Below are 24,109 nucleotides of genomic sequence, written 5' to 3' on the forward strand. Positions count from 1 at the left end.
CTCTCTTCTCCCCTCTGACATCACTGTGTGTTATCCTCTTCCTCTCCCCTCTGACATCATTGTGTGTTATCCTCTCTTCTCCCCTCTGACATCACTGTGTGTTATCCTCTTCCTCTCTTCTTCCCTCTGACATCACTGTGTGTTATCCTCTTCCTCTCCTCTCCCCTCTGACATCACTGTGTGTTATCCTCTTCCTCTCCTCTCCCCTCTGACATCACTGTGTGTTATCCTCTTCCCTCTGACATCACTGTGTGTTATCTTCTTCCTCTCCTCTACCCTCTGACATCACTGTGTTATCCTCTTCCTCTCCTCTACCCTCTGACATCACTGTGTGTTATCCTGTGTCTCTCTTCTCCCCTCTGACATCACTGTGTGTTATCCTCTTCCTCTCCTCTCCCCTCTGACATCACTGTGTGTTATCCTCTTCCTCTCCTCTCCCCTCTGACATCACTGTGTGTTATCCTCTTCCCTCTGACATCACTGTGTGTTATCTTCTTCCTCTCCTCTACCCTCTGACATCACTGTGTTATCCTCTTCCTCTCCTCTACCCTCTGACATCACTGTGTGTTATCCTCTTCCTCTCCTCTACCCTCTGACATCACTGTGTGTTATCCTCTTCCTCTCCTCTCCCCTCTGACATCACTGTGTGTTATCCTCTTCCTCTCCTCTCTGACATCACTGTGTGTTATCCTCTTCCTCTCCTCTACCCTCTGACATCACTGTGTGTTATCCTCTTCCTCTCCTCTCCCCTCTGACATCACTGTGCATTATCCTGTGTCTCTCTTCTCCCCTCTGACATCCCTGTGTGTTATCCTCTTCCTCTCCTCTCCCCTCTGACATCACTGTGTGTTATCCTCTTCCTCTCTTCTCCCCTCTGACATCACTGTGTTATCCTCTTCCTCTCCTCTCCCCTCTGACATCACTGTGCATTATCCTGTGTCTCTCTTCTGCCCTCTGACATCCCAGTGTGTTATCCTCTTCCTCTCTTCTCCCCTCTGACATCACTGTGTTATCCTCTTCCTCTCCTCTCCCCTCTGACATCACTGTGCATTATCCTCTGCCTCTCCTCTCCCCTCTGACATCACTGTGTGTTATTCTCTTCCTCTCCCCTCTGACATCACTGTGCATTATCCTCTGCCTCTCCTCTACCCTCTGACATCACTGTGTGTTATCCTCTTCCTCTCCCCTCTGACATCACTGTGTGTTATCTTCTTCCTCTCTTCTTCCCTCTGACATCACTGTGTGTTATTCTCTTCCTCTCTTCTTCCCTCTGATATCACTGTGTGTTATCCTCTGTCTCTCCTCTCCCCTCTGACATCACTGTGTGTTATCCTCTGTCTCTCCTCTCCCCTCTGACATCACTGTGTGTTATCCTGTGTCTCTCTTCTCCCCTCTGACATCACTGTGTGTTATCTTCTTCCTCTCCTCTCCCCTCTGACATCACTGTGTGTTATCTTCTTCCTCTCTTCTTCCCTCTGACATCACTGTGTGTTATCCTCTGTCTCTCCTCTCCCCTCTGACATCACTGTGTGTTATCCTCTTCCTCTCCCCTCTGACATCACTGTGTGTTATCTTCTTCCTCTCTTCTTCCCTCTGACATCACTGTGTGTTATCCTCTTCCTCTCTTCTCCCCTCTGACATCACTGTGTTATCCTCTTCCTCTCCTCTCCCCTCTGACATCACTGTGTGTTATCCTCTTCCTCTCCCCTCTGACATCACTGTGTGTTATCCTCTTCCTCTCCTCTCCCCTCTGACATCACTGTGCATTATCCTCTGCCTTTCCTCTCCCCTCTGACATCACTGTGTATTATCCTCTGCCTCTCCTCTCCCCTCTGACATCCCTGTGTGTTATCCTCTTCCTCTCATCTTCCCTCTGACATCACTGTGTGTTATCCTCTTCCTCTCCTCTCCCCTCTGACATCACTGTGTTATCCTCTTCCTCTCCTCTCCCCTCTGACATCACTGTGCATTATCCTGTGTCTCTCTTCTCCCCTCTGACATCCCTGTGTGTTATCCTCTTCCTCTCTTCTCCCCTCTGACATCACTGTGTTATCCTCTTCCTCTCCTCTCCCCTCTGACATCACTGTGCATTATCCTCTGCCTCTCCTCTCCCCTCTGACATCACTGTGTGTTATTCTCTTCCTCTCCCCTCTGACATCACTGTGCATTATCCTCTGCCTCTCCTCTACCCTCTGACATCACTGTGTGTTATCCTCTTCCTCTCCCCTCTGACATCACTGTGTGTTATCTTCTTCCTCTCTTCTTCCCTCTGACATCACTGTGTGTTATTCTCTTCCTCTCTTCTTCCCTCTGACATCACTGTGTGTTATCTTCTTGCTCTCTTCTTCCCTCTGACATCACTGTGTGTTATCTTCTTCCTCTCCTCTCCCCTCTGACATCACTGTGTGTTATCCTCTGTCTCTCCTCTCCCCTCTGACATCACTGTGTGTTATCCTGTGTCTCTCTTCTCCCCTCTGACATCACTGTGTGTTATCTTCTTCCTCTCTTCTTCCCTCTGACATCACTGTGTTATCTTCTTCCTCTCTTCTTCCCTCTGACATCACTGTGTGTTATCTTCTTCCTCTCCTCTCCCCTCTGACATCACTGTGTGTTATCCTCTTCCTCTCTTCTACCCTCTGACATCACTGTGTGTTATCCTCTTCCTCTCCTCTCCCCTCTGACATCACTGTGCATTATCCTGTGTCTCTCTTCTCCCCTCTGACATCCCTGTGTGTTATCCTCTTCCTCTCCTCTCCCCTCTGACATCACTGTGTGTTATCCTCTTCCTCTCTTCTCCCCTCTGACATCACTGTGTTATCCTCTTCCTCTCCTCTCCCCTCTGACATCACTGTGTGTTATCCTCTTCCTCTCTTCTCCCCTCTGACATCCCTGTGTGTTATCCTCTTCCTCTCTTCTCCCCTCTGACATCACTGTGTTATCCTCTTCCTCTCCTCTCCCCTCTGACATCACTGTGCATTATCCTCTGCCTCTCCTCTCCCCTCTGACATCACTGTGTGTTATTCTCTTCCTCTCCCCTCTGACATCACTGTGCATTATCCTCTGCCTCTCCTCTCCCCTCTGACATCACTGTGTGTTATCTTCTTCCTCTCTTCTTCCCTCTGACATCACTGTGTGTTATTCTCTTCCTCTTTTCTTCCCTCTGACATCACTGTGTGTTATCCTCTTCCTCTCCTCTCCCCTCTGACATCACTGTATGTTATCCTCTTCCTCTCTTCTCCCCTCTGACATCACTGTGTGTTATCCTCTTCCTCTCCCCTCTGACATCATTGTGTGTTATCCTCTCTTCTCCCCTCTGACATCACTGTGTGTTATCCTCTTCCTCTCTTCTTCCCTCTGACATCACTGTGTGTTATCCTCTTCCTCTCCTCTCCCCTCTGACATCACTGTGTGTTATCCTCTTCCTCTCTTCTCCCCTCTGACATCACTGTGTGTTATCCTCTGTCTCTCCTCTCCCCTCTGACATCACTGTGTGTTATCCTCTGTCTCTCCTCTCCCCTCTGACATCACTGTGTGTTATCCTCTTCCTCTCCCCTCTGACATCACTGTGTGTTATCCTCTTCCTCTCCCCTCTGACATCATTGTGTGTTATCCTCTCTTCTCCCCTCTGACATCACTGTGTGTTATCCTCTCTTCTCCCCTCTGACATCACTGTGTGTTATCCTCTTCCTCTCTTCTTCCCTCTGACATCACTGTGTGTTATCCTCTTCCTCTCCTCTCCCCTCTGACATCACTGTGCATTATCCTGTGTCTCTCTTCTCCCCTCTGACATCACTGTGTGTTATCCTCTTCCTCTCTTCTCCCCTCTGACATCACTGTGTGTTATCCTCTTCCTCTCTTCTTCCCTCTGACATCACTGTGTTATCCTCTTCCTCTCTTCTTCCCTCTGACATCACTGTGTGTTATCCTCTTCCTCTCTTCTCCCCTCTGACATCACTATGTGTTATCCAGTGTCTCTCTTCTCCCCTCTGACATCACTGTGTGTTATCCTTTTCCTCTCTTCTCCCCTTTGACATCACTGTGTGTTATCCTCTTCCTCTCTTCTCCCCTCTGACATCACTGTGTGTTATCCTCTTCCTCTCCTCTCCCCTCTGACATCACTGTGTGTTATCCTCTTCCTCTCCTCTGACATCACTGTGTGTTATCCTCTTCCTCTCCTCTCCCCTCTGACATCACTGTGCATTATCCTCTGCCTTTCCTCTCCCCTCTGACATCACTGTGCATTATCCTCTGCCTCTCCTCTCCCCTCTGACATCCCTGTGTGTTATCCTCTTCTTCTCCTCTCCCCTCTGACATCACTGTGTTATCCTCTTCCTCTCTTCTCCCCTCTGACATCACTGTGTTATCCTCTTCCTCTCCTCTACCCTCTGACATCACTGTGTGTTATCCTCTTCCTCTCCTCTCCCCTCTGACATCACTGTGCATTATCCTGTGTCTCTCTTCTCCCCTCTGACATCACTGTGTGTTATCCTCTTCCTCTCCCCTCTGACATCACTGTGTGTTATCTTCTTCCTCTCTTCTTCCCTCTGACATCACTGTGTGTTATTCTCTTCCTCTCTTCTTCCCTCTGACATCACTGTGTGTTATCTTCTTGCTCTCTTCTTCCCTCTGACATCACTGTGTGTTATCTTCTTCCTCTCCTCTCCCCTCTGATATCACTGTGTGTTATCCTCTGTCTCTCCTCTCCCCTCTGACATCACTGTGTGTTATCCTCTGTCTCTCCTCTCCCCTCTGACATCACTGTGTGTTATCCTGTGTCTCTCTTCTCCCCTCTGACATCACTGTGTGTTATCCTGTGTCTCTCTTCTCCCCTCTGACATCACTGTGTGTTATCTTCTTGCTCTCTTCTTCCCTCTGACATCACTGTGTGTTATCTTCTTCCTCTCCTCTCCCCTCTGACATCACTGTATGTTATCCTCTTCCTCTCTTCTCCCCTCTGACATCACTGTGTGTTATCCTCTTCCTCTCCTCTCCCCTCTGACATCACTGTATGTTATCCTCTTCCTCTCTTCTCCCCTCTGACATCACTGTGTGTTATCCTCTTCCTCTCCCCTCTGACATCATTGTGTGTTATCCTCTCTTCTCCCCTCTGACATCACTGTGTGTTATCCTCTTCCTCTCTTCTTCCCTCTGACATCACTGTGTGTTATCCTCTTCCTCTCCTCTCCCCTCTGACATCACTGTGTGTTATCCTCTTCCTCTCTTCTCCCCTCTGACATCACTGTGTGTTATCCTCTTCCTCTCTTCTTCCCTCTGACATCACTGTGTGTTATCCTGTTCCTCTCCCCTCTGACATCACTGTGTGTTATCTTCTTCCTCTCTTCTTCCCTCTGACGTCACTGTGTTATCCTCTGCCTCTCCTCTCCCCTCTGACATCACTGTGTGTTATTCTCTTCCTCTCCCCTCTGACATCACTGTGCATTATCCTCTGCCTCTCCTCTACCCTCTGACATCACTGTGTGTTATCCTCTTCCTCTCCCCTCTGACATCACTGTGTGTTATCTTCTTCCTCTCTTCTTCCCTCTGACATCACTGTGTGTTATTCTCTTCCTCTCTTCTTCCCTCTGACATCACTGTGTGTTATCTTCTTGCTCTCTTCTAACCTCTGACATCACTGTGTGTTATCTTCTTCCTCTCCTCTCCCCTCTGATATCACTGTGTGTTATCCTCTGTCTCTCCTCTCCCCTCTGACATCACTGTGTGTTATCCTCTGTCTCTCCTCTCCCCTCTGACATCACTGTGTGTTATCCTGTGTCTCTCTTCTCCCCTCTGACATCACTGTGTGTTATCTTCTTCCTCTATTCTTCCCTCTGACATCACTGTGTGTTATCTTCTTCCTCTCTTCTCCCCTCTGACATCACTGTGTGTTATCCTCTTCCTCTCCTCTCCCCTCTGACATCACTGTATGTTATCCTCTTCCTCTCTTCTCCCCTCTGACATCACTGTGTGTTATCTTCTTCCTCTCTTCTTCCCTCTGACATCACTGTGTGTTATCTTCTTCCTCTCCTCTCCCCTCTGACATCACTGTGTGTTATCCTCTGTCTCTCCTCTCCCCTCTGACATCACTGTGTGTTATCCTCTTCCTCTCCCCTCTGACATCACTGTGTGTTATCTTCTTCCTCTCCCCTCTGACATCACTGTGTGTTATCTTCTTCCTCTCCCCTCTGACATCACTGTGTTATCCTCTTCCTCTCCTCTCCCCTCTGACATCACTGTGTGTTATCCTCTTCCTCTCTCCTCTGACATCACTGTGTGTTATCCTCTTCCTCTCCTCTCCCCTCTGACATCACTGTGCATTATCCTCTGCCTTTCCTCTCCCCTCTGACATCACTGTGTATTATCCTCTGCCTCTCCTCTCCCCTCTGACATCCCTGTGTGTTATCCTCTTCCTCTCATCTTCCCTCTGACATCACTGTGTGTTATCCTCTCTTCTCCCCTCTGACATCACTGTGTGTTATCCTCTTCCTCTCTTCTTCCCTCTGACATCACTGTGTGTTATCCTCTTCCTCTCCTCTCCCCTCTGACATCACTGTGCATTATCCTGTGTCTCTCTTCTCCCCTCTGACATCACTGTGTGTTATCCTCTTCCTCTCCTCTCCCCTCTGACATCACTGTGTGTTATCCTCTTCCTCTCTTCTCCCCTCTGACATCATTGTGTGTTATCCTCTTCCTCTCTTCTCCCCTCTGACATCACTGTGTGTTATCCTCTTCCTCTCTTCTCCCCTCTGACATCACTGTGTGCTATCCTCTTCCTCTCTTCTTCCCTCTGACATCACTGTGTGTTATTCTCTTCCTCTCTTCTTCCCTCTGACATCACTGTGTTATCCTCTTCCTCTCTTCTTCCCTCTGACATCACTGTGTGTTATCCTCTTCCTCTCTTCTTCCCTCTGACATCACTGTGTGTTATCCTCTTCCTCTCTTCTTCCCTCTGACATCACTGTGTGTTATCCAGTGTCTCTCTTCTCCCCTCTGACATCACTGTGTGTTATCCTCTGTCTTCCTTCTCCCCTCTGACATCACTGTGTGTTATCCTCTTCCTCTCTTCTCCCCTCTGACATCACTGTGCATTATCCTGTGTCTCTCATCTCCCCTCTGACATCACTGTGCATTATCCTCTGCCTCTCCTCTCCCCTCTGACATCACTGTGTGTTATCCTCTTCCTCTCTTCTCCCCTCTGACATCACTGTGTGTTATCCTCTTCCTCTCTTCTCCCCTCTGACATCACTGTGTGTTATCCTCTTCCTCTCCCCTCTGACATCATTGTGTTATCCTCTTCCTCTCCCCTCTGACATCATTGTGTGTTATCCTCTCTTCTCCCCTCTGACATCACTGTGTGTTATCCTGTGTCTCTCTTCTCCCCTCTGACATCACTGTGTGTTATCCTCTTCCTCTCCTCTCCCCTCTGACATCACTGTGTGTTATCCTCTTCCTCTCCTCTCCCCTCTGACATCACTGTGTGTTATCCTCTTCCTCTCCCCTCTGACATCATTGTGTTATCCTCTTCCTCTCCCCTCTGACATCATTGTGTGTTATCCTCTCTTCTCCCCTCTGACATCACTGTGTGTTATCCTGTGTCTCTCTTCTCCCCTCTGACATCACTGTGTGTTATCCTCTTCCTCTCCTCTCCCCTCTGACATCACTGTGTGTTATCCTCTTCCTCTCCTCTCCCCTCTGACATCACTGTGTGTTATCCTCTTCCCTCTGACATCACTGTGTGTTATCTTCTTCCACTCCTCTCCCCTCTGACATCACTGTGTTATCCTCTTCCTCTCCTCTACCCTCTGACATCACTGTGCATTATCCTGTGTCTCTCTTCTGCCCTCTGACATCCCTGTGTGTTATCCTCTTCCTCTCTTCTCCCCTCTTCTCCCCTCTGACATCACTGTGTTATCCTCTTCCTCTCCTCTCCCCTCTGACATCACTGTGCATTATCCTCTGCCTCTCCTCTCCCCTCTGACATCACTGTGTGTTATCCTCTTCCTCTCTTCTCCCCTCTGACATCACTGTGTGTTAACCTCTTCCTCTTCCCTCTGACATCACTGTGTGTTATCCTCTTCCTCTCTTCTCCCCTCTGACATCACTGTGTGTTATCCTCTTCCTCTTCCCTCTGACATCACTGTGTGTTATCCTCTTCCTCTCTTCTTCCCTCTGACATCACTGTGTGTTATCCTCTTCCAATCTTCTTCCCTCTGACATCACTGTGCATTATCCTGTGTCTCTCATCTCCCCTCTGACATCACTGTGTGTTATCCTCTTCCTCTCCTCTCCCCTCTGACATCACTGTGTGTTATCCTCTTCCTCTCTTCTCCCCTCTGACATCATTGTGTGTTATCCTCTTCCTCTCTTCTCCCCTCTGACATCACTGTGTGTTATCCTCTTCCTCTCTTCTCCCCTCTGACATCACTGTGTGTTATCCTCTTCCTCTCTTCTCCCCTCTGACATCACTGTGTGTTATCCTCTTCCTCTCTTCTCCCCTCTGACATCATTGTGTGTTATCCTCTCTTCTCCCCTCTGACATCCCTGTGTGTTATCCTCTTCCTCTCTTCTCCCCTCTGACATCACTGTGTTATCCTCTTCCTCTCTTCTTCCCTCTGACATCACTGTGTGTTATCCTCTTCCTCTCCTCTCCCCTCTGACATCACTGTGTGTTATCCTCTTCCTCTCCTCTCCCCTCTGACATCACTGTGTGTTATCCTCTTCCTCTCCTCTCCCCTCTGACATCACTGTGTGCTATCCTCTTCCTCTCCCCTCTGACATCATTGTGTGTTATCTTCTTCCTCTCCCCTCTGACATCACTGTGTGTTATCCTCTTCCTCTCTTCTCCCCTCTGACATCACTGTGTGTTATCCTCTTCCTCTCTTCTTCCCTCTGACATCACTGTGTGTTATCCTCTTCCTCTCTTCTTCCCTCTGACATCACTGTGTGTTATCTTCCTCTCTTCTCCCCTCTGACATCACTGTGTGTTATCTTCTTCCTCTCCTCTCCCCTCTGACATCACTGTGTGTTATCCTCTTCCTCTCCCCTCTGACATCACTGTGTGTTATCCTCTTCCTCTCTTCTCCCCTCTGACATCACTGTGTGTTATCCTCTTCCTCTCTCCTCCCCTCTGACATCACTGTGTGTTATCCTCTGCCTCTTCCTCTCCCCTCTGACATCACTGTGTGTTATCCTCTTCCTCTCTTCTCCCCTCTGACATCACTGTGTGTTATCTTCTTCCTCTCCTCTCCCCTCTGACATCACTGTGTGTTATCCTCTTCCTCTTCCCTCTGACATCACTGTGTGTTATCCTCTTCCTCTTTCCTCTGACATCACTGTGTGTTATCCTCTTCCTCTCTTCTTCCTTCTGACATCACTGTGTGTTATCCTCTTCCTCTCTTCTTCCCTCTGACATCACTGTGTGTTATCCTCTTCCTCTCTTCTCCCCTCTGACATCACTGTGTGTTATCCTCTTCCTCTTCCCTCTGACATCACTGTGTGTTATCCTCTTCCTCTCTTCTTCCCTCTGACATCACTGTGTGTTATCCTCTTCCAATCTTCTTCCCTCTGACATCACTGTGCATTATCCTGTGTCTCTCATCTCCCCTCTGACATCACTGTGTGTTATCCTCTTCCTCTCCTCTCCCCTCTGACATCACTGTGTGTTATCCTCTGTCTCCCTTCTCCCCTCTGACATCACTGTGCATTATCCTGTGTCTCTCATCTCCCCTCTGACATCACTGTGCATTATCCTCTGCCTCTCCTCTCCCCTCTGACATCACTGTGTGTTATCCTCTTCCTCTCTTCTCCCCTCTGACATCACTGTGTGTTATCCTCTTCCTCTCTTCTCCCCTCTGACATCACTGTGTGTTATCCTCTTCCTCTCCCCTCTGACATCATTGTGTGTTATCCTCTTCCCTCTGACATCATTGTGTGTTATCCTCTCTTCTCCCCTCTGACATCACTGTGTGTTATCCTGTGTCTCTCTTCTCCCCTCTGACATCACTGTGTGTTATCCTCTTCCTCTCCTCTCCCCTCTGACATCACTGTGTGTTATCCTCTTCCCTCTGACATCACTGTGTGTTATCTTCTTCCTCTCCTCTCCCCTCTGACATCACTGTGTTATCCTCTTCCTCTCCTCTACCCTCTGACATCACTGTGTGTTATCCTCTTCCTCTCCTCTACCCTCTGACATCACTGTGTGTTATCCTCTTCCTCTCCTCTCCCCTCTGACATCACTGTGTGTTATCTTCTTCCTCTCCTCTCCCCTCTGACATCACTGTGTTATCCTCTTCCTCTCTTCTTCCCTCTGACATCACTGTGTGTTATCCTCTTCCTCTCCTCTCCCCTCTGACATCACTGTGTGTTATCCTCTTCCTCTCCTCTCCCCTCTGACATCACTGTGTTATCCTCTTCCTTTCTTCTTCCCTCTGACATCACTGTGTGTTATCCTCTTCCTCTCCTCTCCCCTCTGACATCACTGTGTGTTATCCTCTTCCTCTCTTCTCCCCTCTGACATCACTGTGTGTTATCCTCTTCCTCTCCTCTCCCCTCTGACATCACTGTGTGTTATCCTCTTCCTCTCCTCTACCCTCTGACATCACTGTGTGTTATCCTCTTCCTCTCCTCTCCCCTCTGACATCACTGTGCATTATCCTGTGTCTCTCATCTCCCCTCTGACATCACTGTGCATTATCCTCTGCCTCTCCTCTCCCCTCTGACATCACTGTGCGTTATCCTCTGCCTCTCCTCTCCCCTCTGACATCACTGTGTGTTATCCTCTTCCTCTCTTCTCCCCTCTGACATCACTGTGTGTTATCCAGTGTCTCTCTTCTCCCCTCTGACATCACTGTGTGTTATCCTCTTCCTCTCTTCTCCCCTCTGACATCACTGTGTGTTATCCTCTTCCTCTCCCCTCTGACATCATTGTGTGTTATCCTCTTCCTCTCCCCTCTGACATCATTGTGTGTTATCCTCTCTTCTCCCCTCTGACATCACTGTGTGTTATCCTGTGTCTCTCTTCTCCCCTCTGACATCACTGTGTGTTATCCTCTTCCTCTCCTCTCCCCTCTGACATCACTGTGCATTATCCTGTGTCTCTCTTCTCCCCTCTGACATCCCTGTGTGTTATCCTCTTCCTCTCCTCTCCCCTCTGACATCACTGTGTGTTATCCTCTTCCTCTCTTCTCCCCTCTGACATCACTGTGTTATCCTCTTCCTCTCCTCTCCCCTCTGACATCACTGTGTGTTATCCTCTTCCTCTCTTCTCCCCTCTGACATCACTGTGTTATCCTCTTCCTCTCCTCTCCCCTCTGACATCACTGTGCATTATCCTCTGCCTCTCCTCTCCCCTCTGACATCACTGTGTGTTATTCTCTTCCTCTCCCCTCTGACATCACTGTGCATTATCCTCTGCCTCTCCTCTACCCTCTGACATCACTGTGTGTTATCCTCTTCCTCTCCCCTCTGACATCACTGTGTGTTATCTTCTTCCTCTCTTCTTCCCTCTGACATCACTGTGTGTTATTCTCTTCCTCTCTTCTTCCCTCTGACATCACTGTGTGTTATCTTCTTCCTCTCCTCTCCCCTCTGATATCACTGTGTGTTATCCTCTGTCTCTCCTCTCCCCTCTGACATCACTGTGTGTGTGTTATCCTCTGTCTCTCCCCTCTGACATCACTGTGTGTTATCTTCTTCCTCTCCCCTCTGACATCACTGTGTGTTATCCTCTTCCTCTCCTCTCCCCTCTGACATCACTGTGTGTTATCTTCTTCCTCTCTTCTTCCCTCTGACATCACTGTGTGTTATCCTCTTCCTCTCTTCTCCCCTCTGACATCACTGTGTGTTATCCTCTTCCTCTCTTCTTCCCTCTGACATCACTGTGTTATCTTCTTCCTCTCTTCTCCCCTCTGACATCACTGTGTGTTATCTTCTTCCTCTCCTCTCCCCTCTGACATCACTGTGTGTTATCTTCTTCCTCTCTTCTCCCCTCTGACATCACTGTGTGTTATCCTCTTCCCTCTGACATCACTGTGTGTTATCCTCTTCCTCTCCTCTCCCCTCTGACATCACTGTGTTATCCTCTTCCTCTCCCCTCTGACATCACTGTGTGTTATCCTCTTCCTCTCTTCTCCCCTCTGACATCACTGTGTGTTATCCTCTGCCTCTTCCTCTCCCCTCTGACATCACTGTGTGTTATCCTCTTCCTCTCTTCTCCCCTCTGACATCACTGTGTGTTATCTTCTTCCCCTCCTCTCCCCTCTGACATCACTGTGTGTTATCCTCTTCCTCTTCCCTCTGACATCACTGTGTGTTATCCTCTTCCTCTTCCCTCTGACATCACTGTGTGTTATCCTCTTCCTCTTCCCTCTGACATCACTGTGTGTTATCCTCTTCCTCTCTTCTTCCTTCTGACATCACTGTGTGTTATCCTCTTCCTCTCTTCTCCCCTCTGACATCACTGTGTGTTATCCTCTTTCTCTTCCCTCTGACATCACTGTGTGTTATCCTCTTCCTCTCTTCTTCCCTCTGACATCACTGTGTGTTATCCTCTTCCTCTCTTCTTTCCTCTGACATCACTGTGTGTTATCCTCTTCCTCTCCCCTCTGACATCACTGTGTGTTATCCACTTCCTCTTCCCTCTGACATCACTGTGTTATCCTCTTCCTCTCTTCTTCCCTCTGACATCACTGTGTGTTATCCTCTTCCTCTCCCCTCTGACATCACTGTGTGTTATCTTCTTCCTCTCTTCTTCCCTCTGACATCACTGTGTGTTATTCTCTTCCTCTCTTCTTCCCTCTGACATCACTGTGTGTTATCTTCTTCCTCTCCTCTCCCCTCTGATATCACTGTGTGTTATCCTCTGTCTCTCCTCTCCCCTCTGACATCACTGTGTGTTATCCTGTGTTTCTCTTCTCCCCTCTGACATCACTGTGTGCTATCCTCTTCCTCTCCCCTCTGACATCATTGTGTGTTATCTTCTTCCTCTCTTCTTCCCTCTGACATCACTGTGTGTTATCTTCTTCCTCTCCTCTCCCCTCTGACATCACTGTGTGTTATCCTCTGTCTCTCCTCTCCCCTCTGACATCACTGTGTGTTATCCTCTGTCTCTCCTCTCCCCTCTGACATCACTGTGTGTTATCCTCTTCCTCTCCCCTCTGACATCACTGTGTGTTATCTTCTTCCTCTCCCCTCTGACATCACTGTGTGTTATCCTCTTCCTCTCTTCTCCCCTCTGACATCACTGTGTGTTATCCTCTTCCTCTCTTCTTCCCTCTGACATCACTGTGTGTTATCCTCTTCCTCTCTTCTTCCCTCTGACATCACTGTGTGTTATTCTCTTCCTCTCTTCTTCCCTCTGACATCACTGTGTGTTATCTTCTTCCTCTCCTCTCCCCTCTGACATCACTGTGTGTTATCCTCTGTCTCTCCTCTCCCCTCTGACATCACTGTGTGTTATCCTCTTCCTCTCCCCTCTGACATCACTGTGTGTTATCCTCTTCCTCTCCTCTCCCCTCTGACATCACTGTGCGTTATCCTCTTCCTCTTCCCTCTGACATCACTGTGTGTTATCCTCTTCCTCTCCTCTCCCCTCTGACATCACTGTGTGTTATCCTCTTCCTCTCTTCTTCCCTCTGACATCACTGTGTGTTATCCTCTTCCTCTCCTCTCCTCTGACATCACTGTGTTATCCTCTTCCTCTCTTCTCCCCTCTGACATCACTGTGTGTTATCCTCTTCCTCTCCTCTCCCCTCTGACATCACTGTGTTATCCTCTTCCCTCTGACATCACTGTGTGTTATCCTCTTCTTTCCCCTCTGACATCACTGTGTGTTATCCTCTTCCTTTCTTCTTCCCTCTGACATCACTGTGTGTTATCCTCTTCCTCTCCCCTCTGACATCACTGTGTGTTATCCTCTTCCTCTCCCCTCTGACATCACTGTGTGTTATCCTCTGCCTCTCCTCTCCCCTCTGACATCACTGTGTGTTATCTTCTTCCTCTCCTCTACCCTCTGACATCACTGTGTGTTATCTTCTTCCTCTCCTCTCCCCTCTGACATCACTGTGTGTTATCTTCTTCCTCTCCTCTCCCCTCTGACATCACTGTGTGTTATCCTCTTCCTCTCTTCTCCCCTCTGACATCACTGTGTGTTATCCTCTGTCTCTCCTCTCCCCTCTGACATCACTGTGTGTTATCCTCTTCCTCTCCCCTCTGACATCACTGTGTGTTATCTTCTTCCTCTCTTCTCCCCTCTGACATCACTGTGTGTTATTATCTTCCTCTCTTCTCCCCTCTGACATCACTGTGTGTTATTATCTTCCTCTCTTCTCCCCTCTGACATCACTGTGTGTTATCTTCTTCCTCTCCTCTCCCCTTTGACATCACTGTGTGTTATCCTTTTCCTCTCCCCTCTGACATCACTGTGTGTTATCTTCTTCCTCTCCTCTCCCCTCTGACATCACTGTGTTATCCTGTTCCTCTCTTCTCCCCTCTGACATCACTGTGTGTTATCCACTTCCTCTTCCCTCTGACATCACTGTGTGTTATCCTCTTCCTCTCTTCACCCCTCTGACATCACTGTGTGTTATCTTCTGCTATTCTTTTGGAGATTGCAGCTGACCTTCTCTGTAATACCTCTAGCCATGAGTGTGGAGTAGTAACAGTGGTCTAGTTCTGTTGTTTTTTCATGCACATTTCTGATGCAAGCCCACGGGGGACTCTAGGTGGCCCCCCCTTCACTGATCCTGCATCTGCCCGTCAAAATGAAAATGACTCCCCAATTCTTGTTAGCTTGGTTTGAGGTGTTTGTGTGTGTGTATGTGTTGCTCAGGCCTGTTCTCACCCAGGATGCCACTAAGACCCTCTTCCACTCACTGGTCATCTCCAGACTGGACTACTGTAATCTCCTCCTAACTGGCATCCTTGACACATACCTCTCTCCACTCCAATCTATCCTCAATGCTGCAGCACGTCTCATCTTCCTCACCAAACACACTACGTCCACCTCCCCTCTCCTACAAGCCCTTCACTGGCTTCCCTTCCCTTTCAGAATCCATTTCAAGCTTCTCACACTCACTTACAAAGCTCTCACCCACTCCTCTCCCATCTACATCTCTGACCTTATCTCCCTTTACTCTCCCACCCGTCCTCTCCTCTCTGCCTACTGATTACTTCCTCCCACTCCTACTTCCAAGATTTCTCACGTGCTGCTCCAATACTCTGGAATTCTCTACCTCTCCCCCTCAGACTCTCCACCTCTCTACAAAACTTCAGATGGGCTCTAAAGACCCACTTCTTTACCAAACCTAGCCAAATCTCATCCTAAGTCTTCTGTGGCCCACGCTCCCTTTCTACCCCATCTCTGTCACCCCTGTATGTGTGCCTCTCCCCTTATACGAGCAGGGCCCTCTTCCCTTATGTGCTTTTATGTCTCTAACATAACCTATCTTCTCTTTATTTCAGTGTTGTCTGCAGACGCAGCTATGTGTATATACCCTGTACTTGTCCTATATTGTCTTGTACTGTAAGTCACTATTTTTTTGTTATTGCTTATTTATGTACTCTGTAATTGGGTGCTGCGGATCCCTTGTGGCACCATATACATAAAGGATAATAAATAATACTAATATCAATTGCTCAGTCTGTTAGGTGCCCACTATTTCTGGCACCCTTGCCATCCACTGCAGCTATCCTATTAGTAGTGCCACCACTACTTTTCGAAGCGACCTGGGATACAGCACTATATACAGTACCTGTGATTGTGAAGGAATGGGACTTATATACTTGCTATAGAGCTGTCTGAGTGTTGCTATTTCTTACTTTGCCATGACTTTGTGACCTTTGTATACAGGTAGGAAAAAACTTTGGAAAGCCAGAGGGTGAGAAAATAATAACTGACCTTGCATCTACTCCCACCTACAAATACCGCACAGTGCTGAACAACACTAAAGACCTGGAGAACTTATTTGAGGGCATACAGCAGAAGATCCTTGCGATAGAGGGTGAGCTTCTGCCTTTGGTTATTGTATAGGGCTTTTCTGTAGGAGACCACTTGTGGCACTTTGCTACTGGTGAATAAGATTGAGCAACTGTAGTCCATTGTGTGGTGATAATGGAAACCTTACAGAGATCTTAATGGGTTCCCTGTCACAGGAGGTGTCTGTCAGTGACGTGTATACCCTGTGTATGGAGATGTGACTCCTAGATGATAGAGGTATAGGTGTCAGTGACGTGTAGGCCCTGTGTATGGGATGTGACTCCTAGATGATAGAGATGTAGGTGTCAGTGACTTGTAGGCCCTGTGTATGGAGATGTGTGACTCCTAGATGATAGAGATGTAGGTGTCAGTGACGTGTAGACCCTGTGTATGGAGATGTGACTCCTAGATGATAGAGATGTAGGTGTCAGTGACGTGTAGACCCTGTGTATGGAGATGTGACTCCTAGATGATAGAGATGTAGGTGTCAGTGACTTGTAGGCCCTGTGTAAGGACAAGTGACTCATAGAGGATAGAGATGTATGTGTCAGTGACGTGTAGGCCCTGTGTATGGATATGTAACTCCTAGGTGATAGAGGTGTAGGTGTCAGTGATGTGTAGGCCCTGTGTATGGAGATGTGTGACTGCTAGATGATAGGTGTAGGTGTCAGTGACATGTAGGCCCTGTGTATGGAGATGTGACTCCTAGATGATAGAGGTGTAGGTGTCAGTGACATGTAGGCCCTGTGTATGGAGATGTGACTCCTAGATGATAGAGGTGTCAGTGACATGTAGACCCTGTGTATGGAGATGTGACTCCTAGATGATTGAGATGTAGGTGTCAGTGACGTGTAGGCCCTGTGTATGGATATGTAACTCCTAGGTGATAGAGATGTATGTGTCAGTGACGTGTAGGCCCTGTGTATGGAGATGTGACTACTAGATGATAGAGGTGTAGGTGTCAGTGACATGTAGGCCCTGTGTAAGGAGATGTGTGACTCCTAGATGATAGAGGTATAGGTGTCAGTGACGTGTAGGCCTTGTGTAAGGAGATGTGTGACTTCTAGATGATAGAGATGTAGGTGTCAGTGACGTGTAGGCCCTGTGTAAGGAGATGTGTGACTTCTAGATGATAGAGATGTAGGTGTCAGTGACGTGTAGACCCTGTGTATGGAGATGTGACTCCTAGATGATAGAGATGTAGGTGTCAGTGACGTGTAGACCCTGTGTATGGAGATGTGACTCCTAGATGATAGAGATGTAGGTGTCAGTGACGTGTAGACCCTGTGTATGGAGATGTGACTCCTAGATGATAGAGATGTAGGTGTCAGTGACTTGTAGGCCCTGTGTAAGGACAAGTGACTCATAGAGGATAGAGATGTATGTGTCAGTGACGTGTAGGCCCTGTGTATGGATATGTAACTCCTAGGTGATAGAGGTGTAGGTGTCAGTGATGTGTAGGCCCTGTGTAAGGAGATGTGTGACTCCTAGATGATAGAGGTATAGGTGTCAGTGACGTGTAGGCCTTGTGTAAGGAGATGTGTGACTTCTAGATGATAGAGATGTAGGTGTCAGTGACGTGTAGGCCCTGTGTAAGGAGATGTGTGACTTCTAGATGATAGAGATGTAGGTGTCAGTGACTTGTAGGCCTTGTGTATGGAGATGTGTGATCCTTAGATGATAGAGATGTAGGTGTCAGTGACGTGTAGGCCCTGTGTATGGAGATGTGTGACTCCTATATGATAGAGATGTAGGTGTCAGTGACGTGTAGGCCCTGTGTAAGGAGATGTGACTCCTAGATGATAGAGGTGTAGTTGCCAGTGACGTGTAGGCCTTGTGTAAGGAGATGTGTGACTCCTAGATGATGGAGGTGTAGGTGTCAGTGACGTGTAGGCCATGTGTATGGAGATGTGACTCCTAGATGATAGAGATGTAGGTGTCAGTGATGTGTAGGCCCTGTGTATGGAGATGTGACTTCTAGATGATAGAGATGTAGGTGTCGGTGACATGTAGGCCCTGTGTATGGAGATGTGTAATCCTTAGATGATAGAGGTGTAGTTGTCAGTGACATGTAGGCCCTGTGTGTGGAGTTGTGTAATCCTTAGATGATAGAGATGTAGGTGTCAGTGACGTGTATACCCTATGTATGGAGATGTGACTCCTAGATGATAGAGGTGTAGTTGTTAGTGACATGTAGGCCCTGTGTATGGAGATGTGACTCCTAGATAATAGAGATGTAGGTGTCAGTGACGTGTATACCCTGTGTATGGAGATGTGACTCCTAGATGATAGAGGTGTAGGTGTCAGTGATGTGTAGGCCCTGTGTAAGGAGATGTGTGACTCCTAGATGATAGAGGTGTAGGTGTCAGTGATGTGTAGGCCCTGTGTAAGGAGATGTGTGACTTCTAGATGATAGAGGTGTAGGTGTCAGTGACGTGTAGGCCCTGTGTAAGGAGATGTGTGACTCCTAGATGATAGAGATGTTGTTGTCAGTGACTTGTAGGCCTTGTGTATGGAGATGTGTGATCCTTAGATGATAGAGGTGTTGCTGTCAGTGACGTGTAGGCCCTATGTAAGGAGATGTGTGACTCCTAGATGATAGAGGTGTAGTTGTCAGTGACGTGTAGGCCCTGTGTATGGAGATGTGTGATCCTTAGATGATAGAGATGTAGGTGTCAGTGATGTGTAGGCCCTGTGTAAGGAGATGTGTGACTTCTAGATGATAGAGATGTAGGTGTCAGTGACGTGTATACCCTATGTATGGAGATGTGACTCCTAGATGATAGAGGTGTAGTTGTTAGTGACATGTAGGCCCTGTGTATGGAGATGTGACTCCTAGATAATAGAGATGTAGGTGTCAGTGACGTGTATACCCTGTGTATGGAGATGTGACTCCTAGATGATAGAGGTGTAGGTGTCAGTGACGTGTAGGCCCTGTGTATGGAGATGGGTGACTCCTAGATGATAGAGGTGTAGCTGTCAGTGACGTGTAGGCCCTATGTAAGGAGATGTGTGACTCCTAGATGATAGAGGTGTAGTTGTCAGTGACGTGTAGGCCCTGTGTAAGGAGATGTGTGACTTCTAGATGATAGAGATGTAGGTGTCAGTGACGTGTAGGCCCTGTGTAAGGAGATGTGTGACTCCTAGATGATAGAGATGTAGTTGTCAGTGACTTGTAGGCCTTGTGTATGGAGATGTGTGATCCTTAGATGATAGAGGTGTAGTTGTCAGTGACGTGTAGGCCCTGTGTAAGGAGATGTGTGATCCTTAGATGATAGAGATGTAGGTGTCAGTGACTTGTAGGCCCTGTGTATGCAGATGTGTGATCCTAAGATGATAGAGATGTAGGTGTCAGTGACGTGTAGACCTATGTAAGAAAATAACCTGTCATCTAGAGTGAGTTTGGGTATTTACACTTTTGGGGTCACTTTAACTGACTGTCCTTTTAATGTGAGGGATGTGGAACCTTTTTGGAGTATGTACGATGTCATGCGATTTGTGTTCCTAGGTGTGGCTCAAGGGTCCAGTTTCACACGGGAGCTGTCCTCAGCCGGGCTCAGCGCTGCTCTGATGAAGGTAAGTTTGGTAATGTTTGTGGAACAGTGGTGTGTTTGTGTGTGCCAGTGGTAGTATTTTTACACAGTGATTGTGGTGTCCATGGCAGTGATATGTGGTGGTGTGCGTGTGTGTGGTGTGGAGGGTGGGGAGATAGTGACGGTGGTGTGTATGTCAGTGCTGGTGTGTGTGTATGGTGGTTGGATAGTGATGTATGCTTGGCTGTGCTGGTGTGTGTATGAGTGTGTGTGTGTGAGGAGGGTGGTGAGATAGTGGTGTGTATATGTATTGTGGTTGGATAGCGATGCGTGTGTGTATGGTGGTTGGATAGCTATGTGTGTTTGGCAGTGCTGATGTGTGTGTGTGTGTGAGGAGGGTGTTGAGATAGTGGTGTATGTATTGTGGCTGGATAGCGGTGTGTTTGTGTGTATAGTGGTTGGATAGTGTGTGTTTAGCAGTGTTGGTGTGTATATGTGTGTGGTTGGATAACGGTGTGTGTGTGTGTGTGTATGGCGGTTGGATAGCGATACGTGTGGGGTTAAGGTGATGTGTGTGTGGTGGTTGGATAGTGATGTGTGTTTGACAGTGCTGGTGTGTGTGTGTGTGTGTGTGTGTGCGTAAGGAATGGTGGTGGGATAGTGGTGTATGTATTGTGGTTGGATAGCTGTGTGTGCGTGTGTGTGTGTGTAAGGAATGGTGGTGGGATAGTGGTGTATGTATTGTGGTTGGATAGCGGTGTGTGTGTGTGTGTCTGTGTGTGTGTAAGGAATGGTGGTGGGATAGTGGTGTATGTATTGTGGTTGGATAGCGGTGTGTGTGTGGAGGGTGGTGAGATAGTGGTGTATGTATTGTGGTTGGATAGCGGTGTGTGTGTGTGTGTATGGTGGTTGGATAGTGATGTGTGTTTAGCAGTGCTGGTGTGTATATGTGTGTGGTTGGATAACGGTGTGTGTGTGTAGGCGGGTGGATAGTGATACGTGTGTGGTTATTGTGGTGTGTGTATGGTGGTTGGATAGTGATACGTGTGTGGTTATTGTGGTGTGTTTATGGTGGTTGGATAGTGATGTGTGTTTGGCAGTGCTGGTGTGTATGTGTGTGTGTAAGGAATGGTGGTGGGATAGGGGTGTATGTATTGTGGTTGGATAGCGGTGTGTGTGTGTGTGTAAGGAATGGTGGTGGGATAGGGGTGTATGTATTGTGGTTGGATAGCGGTGTGTGTGTGTGTGTGTGTGTAAGGAATGGTGGTGGGATAGTGGTGTATGTATTGTGGTTGGATAGCTGTGTGTGTGTGTGTGTAAGGAATTGTGGTGGGATAGTGGTGAATGTATTGTGGTTGGATAGCGGTGTGTGTGTGTGTGTGTGTGTGTGTGTGTGTGTGTGTGTGTGTGTAAGGAATGGTGGTGGGATAGGGGTGTATGTATTGTGGTTGGATAGTGATGTGTGTTTGGCAGTGCTGGTGTGTATGTGTGTGTGTGTAAGGAATGGTGGTGGGATAGTGGTGTATGTATTGTGGTTGGATAGCGGTGTGTGTGTGTATGGCGGTAGTATAGCGGTGTGTGTGGTGATGGTGGTGTGTATGGCTGCTGTGTACCGGTAGAGGTCACTGTGGGCGTGACCACCGTTACACCTATATTGGATAGTACTGTATGCCTAGTTACCTATGTGGTAAGATCTCTGGTACCGGCGCTAGGTGCGCACATCTCCTTTGTGTCCTGTGCATGTTCCTGCCCACCACTATAGAGGTACAGGACACGATGTAGGGACACATTGCCGCTGTGTATCCGCCGTTTCCATTCCTCTACGTAATCATGGAATTGGCTACTATGACTTCTGTGCATGTGACTGGAACCTCTGCTTCTTATAGGATCGGCGGATGCTCGGAGACCCGGGAATATTTGACTGGTCTGGTGGAATCCTTGATGTCTCGAATCAGGAGATGCTGGTGAACATGTCTCTTCCAGAAGAGTACAAGAATGGCTACCTGGGTGAGTAGTGGAGGAGGACAGAGCGGATTTACCACAAAGCTGCCTCCGCTCAGCAGGACACAGCCAGAACTCTAATCTCAGTCTGTGACATCCTGCAGGTTACTCCGTCAGACTGCTCCGCACCACTGACGGGCTGTTGTGTGTGGTCGGTGCCCCCAGGTACCAGTACGTTGGGCTTGTGACTGTCCTGCGTGAGATCCCAGATGGACCAGGATGGGAAAAGACAGATTCCCTTCAAGGAGAACAGGTGAGAACAGGACGAGGTCAGAGAGAAAGTCATGGGGGGGGGGGGGGGGATTTGTACTAAGTCAGTGTAAGTGGTGTTACATTCGCTTATCTGTATGCAGGCTACAGCTACAGCCCCACGTGCCTAGAGAGAAGGAATACGGGGGGTGAGATGCAATCAGTCAGGGGGTATTCATGTCATATCTGATGGCGGGGCCTGTAGAGTGCACGCGGTGCTGATGATAATGTGGCCTGTAGAGTGCACGTGGTGCTGATGATAATGTGGCCTGTAGAGTGCACGCGGTGCTGATGATAATGTGGCCTGTAGAGTGCACGTGGTGCTGATGATGGCGGGGCCTGTAGAGTGCACGCGGTGCTGATGATGGCGGGGCCTGTAGAGTGCACGCGGTGCTGATGATGGCGGGGCCTGTAGAGTGCACGCGGTGCTGATGATAATGTGGCCTGTAGAGTGCACGCGGTGCTGATGATAATGTGGCCTGTAGAGTGCACGCGGTGCTGATGATAATGTGGCCTGTAGAGTGCACGCGGTGCTGATGATAATGTGGCCTGTAGAGTGCACGCGGTGCTGATGATGGCGGGGCCTGTAGAGTGCACGCGGTGCTGATGATAATGTGGCCTGTAGAGTGCACGTGGTGCTGATGATGGCGGGGCCTGTAGAGTGCACGCGGTGCTGATGATGATGTGGCCTGTAGAGTGCACGCGGTGCTGATGATAATGTGGCCTGTAGAGTGCACGCGGTGCTGATGATAATGTGGCCTGTAGAGTGCACGTGGTGCTGATTATAATGTGGCCTGTAGAGTGCACGCGGTGCTGATGATAATGTGGCCTGTAGAGTGCACGCGGTGCTGATGATAATGTGGCCTGTAGAGTGCACGCGGTGCTGATGATGGCGGGGCCTGTAGAGTGCACGCGGTGCTGATGATAATGTGGCCTGTAGAGTGCACGTGGTGCTGATGATGGTGTGGCCTGTAGAGTGCACGCGGTGCTGATGATGGCGGGGCCTGTAGAGTGCACGTGGTGCTGATGATGGCGGGGCCTGTAGAGTGCACGCGGTGCTGATTATAATGTGGCCTGTAGAGTGCACGCGGTGCTGATGATGGCGGGGCCTGTAGAGTGCACGTGGTGCTGATGATAACGTGGCCTGTAGAGTGCACGCGGTGCTGATGATGGCGGGGCCTGTAGAGTGCACGTGGTGCTGATGATAATGTGGCCTGTAGAGTGCACGTGGTGCTGATGATAATGTGGCCTGTAGAGTGCACGCGGTGCTGATGATGGCGGGGCCTGTAGAGTGCACGCGGTGCTGATGATAATGTGGCCTGTAGAGTGCACGCGGTGCTGATGATGGCGGGGCCTGTAGAGTGCACGCGGTGCTGATGATAATGTGGCCTGTAGAGTGCACGTGGTGCTGATGATAATGTGACCTGTAGAGTGCACGTGGTGCTGATGATAATGTGGTCTGTAGAGTGCACGCGGTGCTGATGATGGCGGGGCCTGTAGAGTGCACGCGGTGCTGATGATGGCGGGGCCTGTAGAGTGCACGTGGTGCTGATGATAATGTGGTCTGTAGAGTGCACGCGGTGCTGATGATGGCGGGGCCTGTAGAGTGCACGTGGTGCTGATGATGGCGGGGCCTGTAGAGTGCACGCGGTGCTGATGATAATGTGGCCTGTAGAGTGCACGCGGTGCTGATGATGGCGAGGCCTGTAGAGTGCACGCGGTGCTGATGATGGCGGGGCCTGTAGAGTGCACGCGGTGCTGATGATAATGTGGCCTGTAGAGTGCACGCGGTGCTGATGATAATGTGGCCTGTAGAGTGCACGCGGTGCTGATGATGGTGGGGCCTGTAGAGTGCACGCGGTGCTGATGATGGCGGGGCCTGTAGAGTGCACGCGGTGCTGATGATGGCGAGGCCTGTAGAGTGCACGCGGTGCTGATGATGGTGGGGCCTGTAGAGTGCACGCGGTGCTGATGATAATGTGGCCTGTAGAGTGCACGTGGTGCTGATGATAATGTGGCCTGTAGAGTGCACGTGGTGCTGATGATAATGTGGCCTGTAGAGTGCACGCGGTGCTGATGATAATGTGGCCTGTAGAGTGCACGTGGTGCTGATGATGGCGGGGCCTGTAGAGTGCACGCGGTGCTGATGATAATGTGGCCTGTAGAGTGCACGTGGTGCTGATGATAATGTGACCTGTAGAGTGCACGTGGTGCTGATGATAATGTGGTCTGTAGAGTGCACGCGGTGCTGATGATAATGTGGTCTGTAGAGTGCACGCGGTGCTGATGATAATGTGGCCTGTAGAGTGCAGGCGGTGCTGATGATAATGTGGCCTGTAGAGTGCACGCGGTGCTG

General features: G+C 49.0%; 1 protein-coding gene across 1 annotated transcript in view; it reads left to right on the plus strand.

Annotated features, from left to right (window-relative positions):
* ITGAL (integrin subunit alpha L) overlaps positions 1-24,109 on the plus strand; it is a 306,572-nt gene that overhangs the window by 126,627 nt on the left and 155,836 nt on the right. Inside the window, exons 13-16 of the mRNA XM_063933029.1 lie at positions 15,845-15,995; positions 19,479-19,546; positions 21,390-21,510; positions 21,609-21,757. Coding sequence (XP_063789099.1) covers positions 15,845-15,995; positions 19,479-19,546; positions 21,390-21,510; positions 21,609-21,757 — 489 coding nt within the window. The remainder of the gene's footprint in view (positions 1-15,844; positions 15,996-19,478; positions 19,547-21,389; positions 21,511-21,608; positions 21,758-24,109) is intronic.

The sequence above is a fragment of the Pseudophryne corroboree genome, chromosome 7 (genome assembly GCF_028390025.1).
Source record: "Pseudophryne corroboree isolate aPseCor3 chromosome 7, aPseCor3.hap2, whole genome shotgun sequence".
Taxonomy (NCBI): Eukaryota; Metazoa; Chordata; class Amphibia; order Anura; family Myobatrachidae; genus Pseudophryne; species Pseudophryne corroboree.